Source organism: Rhinolophus hipposideros (genome assembly GCF_964194185.1).
Source record: "Rhinolophus hipposideros genome assembly, chromosome: 12".
Lineage (NCBI taxonomy): Eukaryota > Metazoa > Chordata > Mammalia > Chiroptera > Rhinolophidae > Rhinolophus > Rhinolophus hipposideros.
The window spans coordinates 8,802,485-8,814,778 of record NC_138058.1 but is presented as its reverse complement, the minus strand read 5'-3'; the positions used below and the strand labels follow the sequence as shown (position 1 = coordinate 8,814,778).

Sequence of the window (12,294 nt, the reverse complement as noted above, 5' to 3'; positions counted from 1 at the left end):
CATTTGTGAAAGACTTTTCTTTCCCCATTTAATTGACATAGTGCCTTGGTGAAAAATCAACACACTATATATGTGTGGATCTATTATTCCACTCTATTATTTTCCATTTATATGTTCATGCAAATATCACACTATAAAGATTACTACTGCCTCACTGTAAAACTTCAAATTACTGTAAGTCCTCTAACTTTCTTTTCAAGGTTGTTCTATTCTAGATTGTTTGCAGTTTCACATAAATTTTAGAAATAGCTTCTTAATTTCTTTGAAAATCCCTCCTGAGATTTAGATTGGGATTGCATGAAATATTTGGACTCTATAACCTATAGCGTTTAAAGGTGTATGGACTCTATAAACTCCACAGTTTGTGGAGATTAGATATCTTAACAGTGAATCTTCCAACCCTTAAAGGTGGTGTATTTTCCCAGTTACTTAGGTGTTTCATTTCTCTCAGCAGTATTTTGTAGATTTCATAGTAGATAACTTATACATCTTTCAAAGGATTCATACTTTGGTATTTGTTTTATGCTATTGTAAATGGTATTTCTAACAAATTTCATTTTCAAAATTTCCATTAAGAATGTATAGAATTACAGCTGAGTTTTGTTTATTGACCTTGTATTCCATGGTCTTGTTAAACTCACCTACTTCCAGTTCTTTATATATATGTATATGTTTCAAAAGGTGATCTACATAAAGTTATATCCTCTGTCAAAACCAGTAGTTTTATTTCTTCTTTTCCAATCTTTATGCCTTCTATTTTTATTTATTTACTTAATACAAAATGATTGTCCTAGGCGAGAGCTGATATCTTTATCTTGTTCCCCATCTTAGGAAAAAACAAAAGTTTCACTATTAATTATGGAGTTAGCTGTAGGTTTCTTATAGATGCTCTTTATCAGATGAAGAAAGTTCCTTTGTAGTCTCAATTTTCCAAGCGTTATTAATCAAGAAAGGGTGTTGACTTTTGTCAGATGCTTTTAATATTCATTTATTGAGATAATTATATGGTTTTCTCTTTTATTATTATAGTTATTGTATATTATACTATGTTAGTATTGTATATATTATATTTATCATTTGATTAATTATTTTGATTTGATACAAAGAATGGAAATCACTGTCTCATTAAATCCCCTTTCCCGGTCAGCCACAATTTCATTCTTCATTTTTGTTTGAAAGAACCAATTACAGACCAGTCTAAAAATGTATCCTGAGTTCTCCCACACTGTAGAAATTTAGAAACACACGTTCTCCTTTGGCCTCCTTTTCTTGTAAACAATTTAAAGTCCCCATTCCACAGCTCTACGCCCCTCTCAAGAGGGAAACCCCAACAATGGAGAAACCCCCATCCCTGAGGTTAATCAGCGACCTCAGGACAGACCTGAGACCTCAGTGCTTCTGACAGTGACCTCCCCCTCACCTCAGTTCACCGCAGGGACCTGTCCTTGTCTTTGGGACTCTTCCTTAGCTTCTTTCCTGTCCCCATCCCTCCCCAGCCTCTTCCCTTAAATGCGGAGGTGGCCGCTGGGCCCCGCGCAGGTGACCGACTCCTCCTGGACTCTGGTGCACACCGCTCCGCGGCCTGAAGGGTGCGTCGCAGCGGCACCAGCGCGCCTCCTCCCGGCCCTACAGCTCACACGGCCACCACCCACCTCCCCGAAGTCCCGGAACGGCGGCGCGTCCCCGGGGCAAGGTCAAAGCGTCGGAGTTTTCAGCTGCGCCGTCGCCACCGCGATGCAGTCGCTCTCCTAACTCGTGGGCCGGCGCCTGGGTAGAGGAGCTGATCCATCCCGACCCGAGCACCCCAGCCCCGGAGTATCCCCGCCCCGGAGTATCCCCGCCCCGGAGCATCCCCGCCCCGGAGTATCCCCGCCCCGGAGTATCCCCGCCCCGGAGCACCTTCACAGTGGGGGGTCTTCCCGGGCAGGAGCAAACCCCGGACGAGGAGCACTCTGGATTGGAGCGTTCCCAGACCGGGAGCATCCTCCATCGAGGACGCTGCGCGGTGCCCCGCGCGACACCCCACCCGCTCTTTCGCCAGCCGAGTTTCCAGCCTGCTGCTCACAGACGCCTTTCCTTTCTTAGTACTTTCTGTTCTTTTTCTTTGTTCGATCTTCTCAGTTGCCTTATCTCTTTAATCACACTTGCCGCTCCTCTCTTTTGTTTCTTTTTTCACAGCCTGTTGCTGTTTGCCACCTGCTTTCTGAACTGTCTCCCCCATCGCCACCAGGGTGAAGGAGGGACAGCCGGCCCCGCCCCAGCCTCCGCGACACCCGTCTGAAGGTAAGGATAGCGCGGGGCTGCTGTCATCTGTACCCCGCTCCCCACTGCTCTCTGCCATCTGCCCTGGGGCAGGGGGCAACCCACACTTACCTGGCAGGAACGCTCTCTCTCTATGTATATGTCTATATTTATATATCCGTGTACATATAATTTTAAATATCACTTATTTATGTGTATACAGACTTACACACACCCATGAATAATGGGGAGACAGCATCCTCAACTTCCCCTGATGGTATTCTTTTAGATGTTAAAGCATTCCCTTTTTTTTTTTTTCTTTTCTGGAAAAGCGGGAACAGCTAAAATAAGTGATAATTTTCATTTATTAAGTACTAACTTTGTGTCTAACACTGTGTACAAAACATGTAGATGCATTATTTTCATTTGATCTTCCTACAGGCTGAATAAAAAGAGGTGAATCAAGGCACAGAGAGGTTCTGTAATTTATCCAAGGGCATCCAGACACGAAGTCAGAGATCCCAGATTCACACCTAAATTTTCCTGATTCTAAAACCTTTATCTTTAATCCATGGTGCCTCCAGTGACTAGAGCCCTGGCAGTGTACATAGCAGTGATGAGACAAGTTCATGACTGGGCCATCTCAGGCAGATAGACACCGGACGATTGTGTTCATTTTACCCTCTTCCCTTGCTCATTCTTGGGACCTGCAAATACCTATTTGGTGCTATGCAGTGCTGGGATCTGGGGCACACTTCTCAACCCAGGGCTTTGGATGGACTGGGAGGGTACAAATTGGGGGAAAACGGTTTGTGCACGTGCTGCCACAGTGTGACACCCTCCCCTAGCACAAAACCACATACAAAGGCTCTGGACAGCTGGTCTGGGAACAGAGTAGAAAGACAGGGTCCCTACCTCAGGGAAGTCACCAGAGAGTGAAGTAATGGGAACGCTCGTGGTGTAGGCTTGGACAAAGGCTGTTGGGAGCAGAGCCTGCTGGGAGCTTCTTTGAGATGGCAACCATTGAGCCAAGCTGCAGAGACTGCAGGGAACCTGGCAGCATACAGATAACAACAGACAACTGTGTGGCCAGCACTATGAGATGGAAATGGCTCTCCTGGTCTTGCAGATGAGAAACGTAATTCAACATAAGTTCTTTGCTCCTTAGAGAGGAAGTGTATGCGTGTGCGTGCACATGTATGTATGTGCACATATGTGTGTGTCCGAGGTCATTTTTCCTCTTTGCCTTCAGTTGTTTTAACATCACAAAGGCTGAGTGAAATACTGATGCATCAACCAATGTAGAGAAAGAATTATGGTTTTTAAAAAAATCACTGGTGTTATGATTTTTATCAAGACAGTTTATCTTAGGAGGTGCTCAATTGTATTTCCTTCGTAAGAATGATTTACATCGAGGCAACCTACATCCATTTTTGTGGGTCACTGAAACTCTCTACAATCTGGGCTTGACCATTTCGCCTGGTCGGGGCTCAGGTGCTCTACCACACAGAACTTCGAAGTAGCTTAGCAACTATGGGTTTCTGTGCATTATTCTTTCTAGAGAATGGTAATGTTGCTCAGAACCGGGGTTTATACAGAGGGCAGTGGGGAAGAACCAGGAGATGACTGCTGGGACACTGGAGAGGCATTGGACTACACCACCTATTTGGTGCTATGCAGTGCTGGGATCTGGGGCACAAGAGTGTGGTCAGCTTGTGGCTGACCCTCACCCTGGGCATACACTTTTTAGAAGAGACGCTTTCGTATTTAGAGAAAACTTTATGCCATTGGGTGATTTAGGGGCAGTTTATGAGTGTTCTTTGTGTGTGTTTGTATGTGTGTATGTACATACATATATACTTACATGCATACACATACATGTACTCATATATGCATACACATATGCACATATTTAATATATATATAAAGTATTATTAAATATATATTAAGGTATATTAAATTTACTTTTAGAAATACAAGTAGGTCCTCCGTATCAGTGTCTGCCTGCCTTGACCGCGTATTATTATAGAATCACCTGGAGTGTTTTGACAAGTCAGGTCGCACAGGCTGTACTCCAGATGTCTGAGTGGATCCAGGTCACATATTTTCCCCAGCTCAGGTGAGAATGCGTGCCCTAGACTTCACATCAGTTGTTAAAACATACTTTTCAAGATGTCATGATTTAAGAAGCATTTCACAGGTAGAAGATTATGCAGATACATTCAATGGATCAGATGCTCACATAAGACTCCCAAATGTATATATTTTATGAAATTAATGCAGTCATTCATTCAGCAAATAAACAAGCAAACAAACCTAAAATGATAGTGTGTCAGTTAGTGATAAGAGCTATAAATAGAAAGCCAAGCAAGGTGGGAGAGTAAAGTAGGATGTGTGAGTGTGTGTGTGTGTGTGTGTGTGTGCATGCACAGATGTTGGTGTGTATGCTTGTTAGATTTTGTTAGTTTTTTTTTATAGAGTGCTCAGAGAGGAACTGTACATTATAATTATGATATCAACAAACTGTAAAGGAAAGACAGGACTGTTTAATCATAGAAAAGTAATTAGCAGTTATTTGGGAAAAATAAGTTTTACCGTATCTTCATATCAAACAAGAAAGTTATGTGATTGAGTGGGGGAAAATTAAACATAAAAAAAATTAAATATAAAAATAAAAAACTAAGCTATAGACAAAGGAATGTTCTAAATGTTTAAATAATGGAAAAATCACAAGGCAAAACAATGATAGGTTTTAGTGCATAAATATAAAATTGTCCATATGTTAAAACATCAGAAGAGAAGTTAAAAGGTAAACTAAACAAGTTGGAAAAAACACTAAACATCTAAAAACTGGGCAAAAGGCATAAAAAGATTGTTCACAAACATGGAAAGAAAATAGCTGAAAAAGTACATGATTAACACTTTGCCTTTTCTATACCAACAGAAATGCAGATTAAAAAAAACATGAGATATCTATTGTACTAATTTAAATGCCTAATTAGATTTAAAAAATGAGACTGCTCAGTGCTTATGTGGGTGTGATAGGTGGATATTATCTTGTACTGTTGAGGGAGTATGATTATTACAACATTTCTGGAATGCTGTTTGGCAGTTTGCATTTATCATGTTTAAAATGTATTCTTTGATTCATAGATTATACTGCCACGTAACAGCACCAGGAAAATAAGTGATGTAGATAAATAAATAATAATATCTAACCTTTAAGTGATATTTATTATTCACCAGATACTTTGCAATAGTGATTCATGTAATCTTCACACCAGCTCCTGGAGATAGTATTGCTATTCCCTTTCATGGCAAAAGAAATTGAACAGAAAGGGTAAGTGACTTGCCCAGCATTACTCAGCTGGTAAAGAAGAGAGTGACAATTTCAATCCAGCCAGTCTGGCACCAGATGCCATGCTCCAAAAACTGATGCATACTGCTTTACACAAGAAGATAGTCATGGGGCTATTTTATAATAAAATACATCTTGTAAATTATAATATATACATATGAAGGAATATTATGTGGCAATCAAAATGATGTTGACAAAGAGATTTTTGTGACACAAGAAAAAGCTCATTTATTAAGTGGAGAATGCAGGATATGACATCATTTAAACACCACCATAATTATTTGAAAATACATAGAAAAAGTACAAAAAACATGCTAGCGTATTATGCATGTTGAGTTCATTTTCTTCTTTTTAATCTTCATTTTATAAAGGTACTATAATGAGCATGTATTACTTTAGAAACCAGGAAAGTTTCATAAAAGAAAGAAGGGGAAGCAGAAAGAAATTTTAAAATTATGTAAAGGCAAAAAAATGATATTGACATCAAGCATAACACTGAAAAAAGTCCCCCAAATTTCTCCATGTAGGAAATTTAATATTTGTATCCTCCTATATATTTTTTTATTATTAGGATATCAATGGCATTTCTCATAATACCTTTTCTTTTGGGAGTGAGTTCATTATTTAATATCAATGTTTTAAATTCACGTTAAGTACATTAAAAATGTTATGTATACCCATACATAGAGTAGTGCAAATATCAGCTAATTTGTATACTGGAATCTTAAAATGTTTCATATTGAAACTCAGAGCTGTCTCATCAAAATGCTGCATTATCTCATAATAACTTCATCTCTTACTAGACCATGAAAATTAAAAAAAAAAAAAACAAAACCCAAACAGCAGTGCTCTTTACAAGGCTGTGTCAACCTTAACCAGAGGAAATAACACTTTTCATTCTACTCCAGATAAGAGAATAGATAGTTATAATAAAGTGTGGGTGTGCGTGCAGACTGGAGGTTGGTTTCGAACCATTAGAAATATTCTAATTTGGTTACATCAGTTGGTACTTTCCATATATACTTACCCCTTTTGTCTTTACATTACTGATTATTATCTCTTGGAAATGACATCAAATGCTTGGTGATGGTGTTAATAGGATCAATGTGAATGGTTTCGCAGCTTCGCCGTTAAACTTTGTCCAGGATTTGAGCATTAAAAGTGTTTTTTGGTTGTTAGTATGGGAAGTGAGTGGTAATTGATGAAATAATTATTTGAGACTGAGAGGCTACCCAGGCAGTCTTCATAAACATTAGACAGTCTCCATAAACATTCACCCAGGCAGTCTTCATAAATATTAGCTTGTTTAACCATTCCGTTATTTGAGAGAGAAGCCTTCTTACCATCTCCATTTTGTTAAAGAGCAAGCAAGCTCTGAGACTTTTAAGTAAATTTCCCAAGGTTGCACAGCTTGTCGAGGCTAAGCTGGAATGCCAACCCAGATATGTGTGCCCCAGAAGCCAAGCTCTTTCCATGATAATATGTTTCCTCTATCCAGTAAAGCTAGGTATGTGGTATACAAGGAATGTGGGATTGTTTACGAAGTATTCAGACTCAGTGTATGATCCCCAATACACTGTGCCCCCTTTTCTGACCCCCAAATTTGTAATTAGTAAGACAGAAGTTGGGTTGGAGTAAGATCGAAGTTAATATAGAGTAGGTGTCTGTCTGGAGTGCATGCGATCCACTTTGTCTCTCCATTTTCCTAAGAACACAGGTGGACATGTGAGGGCAGAAGCATACACACATATCCACGTACCTATGACTCATTAATAAGTTTTCATGAGCACTTACTATGTGCTAAGTGTGGTGCTGGACTTCAGTGATACGGTGATGGGCAAGACTTAGTTCCTAACTTACGAAACACAGGTTCTGAAGAAGGAAGATGGATATTTTAAAATTCAACCCACAAATAAAGATCTAATTACAAATTGTGTTGAACATGTTGGTGTGGTGAGAGAATAAAGCAGCTGGAATACACACAAACACATACACACACACACACACACACACACACACACACACACTCCTACAGGGGCAGAATTGCCAAATATATCTCAGTATATCAGACTGTCTATGCATAGAATAGTAGATTTTCTAGAAATGTTGTCCTCAACTTTTACCTTGTAGGCAACTTTCAGTAGACCAGGCCTAAAATACCTAAGGCTCTCTTGTAAAGAAAATTGCATTTTAGGCATTTTTTCTGGATTCCAAAATTTATTGCCTGGAAATGTTTATTGTTTTATGTGACTTAAAGTTCTGAGAAGAACTGGTGACTAAATTAAAGGATATGAAAATATCCTGGGCCCATTTTTTAAAAGTCTGTGTGACACAGATGTTTTAAAACCTTCTTTATAAGACAGGTAAGCTTTTGTTAGAAAGTTGTAACTGAACCTGCCGTATTCTGTTTTCCAGAAAAGCTTTTTGAAAGCAGAATTGTAAACATGCATTGTGGACAACTACCCTTGACATTTTTGGTTCTTATATTTGTAAGCACCTCAGGTAAGTAATAGTAGTTACTCACAAACATACATTGTTGGGAATATAGAAGGAATATTAAGATTTTGCTTTTTTTAAAAGATTTTATTGGGGAAGAAGAACAAGACTTTATTGGGGAACAGGGCACACTTCCAGGCCTTTTTTCCAAGTCAAGTTGTTGTCCTTTCAACCTTAGTTGTGGAGGGCGCAACTCAGCTCCAGGTCCAGTTGCCGTTTCTAGTTGCAGGGGGCACAGCCCACCATTTCTTGTGGGAGTTGAACAGGCAACCTTGTGGTTGAGAGGATGCGCTCCAACCAACTGAGCCATCCAGGAGCTCAGAGGCAGCTCAGCTCAAGGTGCCGTGTTCAATCTTAGTTGCAGGGGTAGGAGCCCACCATCCCTTGCGGGACTCAAGGAGTTGAACCAGCAACCTTGTGGTTGAGAGCCCACTTGCCCATGTGGGAATCGAACCGGCAGCCTTTAGAGTTAGGAGCATGAAGCTCTAACAGCCTGAGCCACCGGGCCAGCCCAAGATTTTGCTTTTTTATGTGGAGGTAGCTACTGAAGATGCTGAATTTATTAAAATTAGTGATTTTACTTTTACTTTAGAAAGTTGCCAAATCTTTGGTGTTTCTGGCATAGAGAACAAAAATTCATAGGAATGGGAACAGATAAATAATTACATGGGATTACTGAAAAGGAAAAGATTTAGCCTCTGAGTTTATGGAGAGAGACCAGGATGTAAAAACTTGTATCCTGAAATAAATTACATTTGTCTGAGAAGAAAATCTGTTTCATGTTGTTTGAAGCCAAGTAGGTTACAGCTAACTTTATTATTGATTTTTAGAGAGTGTTATATACGTTATCTCCTTCCCAAAATGAAGGCAAAGATCCATCTCATTGTTTAGAGAATGAAGAAAATGAGTGGGAATACCTTACAGATCTTAAAGAAAATATTAGAATTAGAGAGACTACATATAAAAGACACTTCTTAGACTAGGGAAGACAACAGGCTTTATATCAGGGGTCGATTACCAATTTTAATTTACTAACAGTGACTGCTTGATTATTTTTATTGGGAAAGATTCTGAGGCCTAAACAGGATTATTTGGAGGAGAGTTCCATGATGGATTAGTAAGGTTTTCCTTAGGCTTTAGAAGAGAAGGTGGGGGCACAAATATTGATTTGCCCTGATCTGTGTTCTAGGAGAAGGAAACACATGAGCCCATATCCCCTACTTTGAGAATGGCTGCTGAAGGGGTAGTGGAGTTCAGTTGTTGATACTTTCAAACAATACTGGTCCAACTGGGCGGTATATTTGTATAAGTGGATCTATGTATTGTTGAGATCCATACAATGCTATACTCCTCCAATAATAAAGGAAGGGGGTATATCTGCTCTTCTTGATACCCAGTTATCTGTTAGAAACTGCTGAGTAGAAAAGCAAGGTATAGGGCCCCCCCACTCTGTAGACATACACTAATAACCCTGCTCCCAGGTTACCATGAAACCATGTTTCAGGCTCAAAAACCGCCATGCAGTCTGCTCTATTAGGTTGCTAAGATCCCAGCTCCCTGTCCTTTGGTATTTGAAGAGCACCTTCCCTGAAGGGTTCACTCTAGGCAGATGTAACAATATTCTACATGGAGGATTCTTTTAACCAGTTGAAATTACGTGATGACATCCCATTATTGTCCAAACTCAAGACAATTTCTGTAAGAATGTAAGTGTCTCTTCTGGAGGGTGGGGGTTGGAGTGGGGGGTGGTCCATATGCCTTGAACTCCACTCATGTCTCCAATCAAAAACCGTTTTTAATCAACTAGGCTGTAGTGTTAAACATAAGGGTCTATATTGGAAGCCATTAGCTGCCTGGGGAATGCTAACCACCGTGCATCTCTAGACAGTATGCATTCCAGGTTTCTCCACATGCTGACTAGCCCAAAGAGGAATGCATGCATTTATATGTATGCATATATCACAACACAGGCTTGGGGGTTTATAGGAGTTTTTTAAAGATTGGCCAAAACCTGGAAATAACCCAAATGTTCAACACCAATAGGAGGGATAAATTGTCAACTGCCAACACAATTGGAGACTATATAACCATGAAAAAAAAGATCAAGTCCATGCTACATGCAGCCACTTGGATGCCAATTCTAGACATAATAATATACAAAAGAATCCAGACACAAAGGGCACACATCCTATTACTTGCACACTTTTTTAGACATATCTCTAAAACAGGAAAATAAATTAAGCTCTTAATAGCCATTGTTTTGGGTGTCAATCAAAACTAACGCCCACATTTTCACATGCATCACACCTTCCGTGCTGAAGTACTGGTGTGTCAAGTAGAGATTCAATAATAAGCACCACACACAAGGTGCTTCATTAACTCTTGTGCTTTGAGGTAGCTTTGGAATTCATGTTTTCAAAGAATGCTTCCACCATTTGAGTCACTTCATCTTTACAATGTGTTTAGCAAGAATGAATTAAAAGGGCCGGCCCAATGACTCAGGCGGTTGGAGCTCTGTGCTCCTAAAGCCAAAGGTAGCCTGTTCGATTCCCGCGTGGGGCAGTGGGCTCTCAACCACAAGGTTGCCAGTTCGACTGCCGTAGATGGTGGGCTGTGCCCCCTGCAACTAACAACAGCAACTGGACCTGGAGCTGAGCTGTGCCCTCCACAACTACGATTGAAAGGACAACAACTTGACTTGGAAAAAATCCTGGAAGTACACACTGTTCCCCAATAAAGTCCTTAAAAAAAAAAGAATGGACTAAAACCAGGCTGTTGCTTTGAGACCTACACCCTAACTATAGAAAAGGCATTTTCTCCATGCCCTCAGAGAAATGCTCTACTCAACTAGAGGATTCTCATTCTCAGAATGAGGTTAAAGGGGACCCTGGAGTCACCAAATGACAGGATATGGGAAAGGTGCCATCATTTATGCCGACTTAGAACTATCAGAAGTGCAAAAGAGGGGTAATGACGACCCTGTGTAACTGAAAGGACCAGATAAACTTCAAAATCCAGAGTCTCTGGATTAGTTAAGGAAGCATGAAGAAGGGAGGAAGAAGAGAGGGATGGAGGGAGAACATGAGGGCTCATGCTAGCTCCAAAGGAGGAAGTGACGGACACCCAGATTTATAATTGATATATTAATAAATTCTTGATAACCCATGTGCTGAATTAGAGACGCAATGAATTTACATGCACTCTAAGCTCCGTAAGAGCATCTTGAAGCATCCACACACCTGCCTGGGGAATGGATGACTGAGTAGACAGGTTGAGAGCAAAATAGGTGAGACTTGTGATGATGCAAGTGAAAATCTCTGAGCTCTCTTGGTTTCTTGTTTTCTTTTCCTTGGAGACTCCTCAGCTGGGATGTTTATGGGAAGGTGTGGCAACACTGTGACTTCCGCAGCTTTCCTTATGAGGAAGTTGTCATGTGTAACCTTTTCTTTTAAAAGCGTACACTACATTTAACTATTCTAGGTATTCTAGGTTAAGTTCTGGTACCCTCCTGTTTGGGAGAGGTTGTTAGAAGATTTGTCCTCATTTATGTTCTGAAAGTGCCTTAGTGTGAGAAAATGACATTTGCCATTCTGTTTTTGATTCTTTTTTCTTTTACTTTGCTTATTTTTTGAAGAAACCTGTTTGCTACGTGACACAATCTCTGTACTTGAAGGGGAACATTTCTGTCTGAAACATTGCTCACTTTCACCTGAGCATAAGAATGCAACAGCCACCATAAAATGGTTCAAAGACACTGGATCACAAGAACGTGTTGAGCTAAACTCAAGCAGTTCTTCCAGAATTACTTTCCATGATTATGTTTTGGACTTTTGGCCAGTTGAGTTGGGTGACACTGGATCTTACATTTTCCAAATGGGGTGAGTATACCTTCTCTTTGTGTTAGTATATTTTATGGCACTCCTGGATTCTGTTTAGCAAATCAAATATACGGTAACCTGAAGGGTCAGATAATCCATACATTTTCTCTCCCTTACTCTTCCTTCAACATGAAATAGGTACTTCACTGTTGAAAAATTAAATTAAATACTGCCCCTGTGTTTGTGTTCTTAGTGACCTTAATGAAATGTATTATCTTATATGATTTCCTTTTAGGGAATTCTTGCTAAAGATAAGTAAAGATTGAATAAAATTCATTCTAATATTCAGCAGTTCCTGTTGTCTGGGAGGGATCCTCCGGC

General features: G+C 40.0%; 1 protein-coding gene across 3 annotated transcripts in view; it reads left to right on the top strand.

Moving 5' to 3' along the window:
* The first annotated feature begins 1,631 nt into the window (after positions 1-1,631).
* Positions 1,632-12,294, top strand: part of IL18R1 (interleukin 18 receptor 1) — a 39,072-nt gene continuing 28,409 nt past the window's right edge. Inside the window, exons 1-4 of one of the 3 annotated variants that reach the window (XM_081068264.1) lie at positions 1,632-2,084; positions 2,179-2,283; positions 8,015-8,101; positions 11,730-11,973. In XM_081068264.1, coding sequence (XP_080924390.1) covers positions 8,044-8,101; positions 11,730-11,973 — 302 coding nt within the window. In that variant the 5' untranslated portion in view covers positions 1,632-2,084; positions 2,179-2,283; positions 8,015-8,043. Of the gene's footprint in view, positions 2,284-8,014; positions 8,102-11,729; positions 11,974-12,294 lie in introns of all 3 variants that reach the window. The other 2 variants (XM_081068265.1, XM_081068263.1) reach the window with 2 other exon arrangements.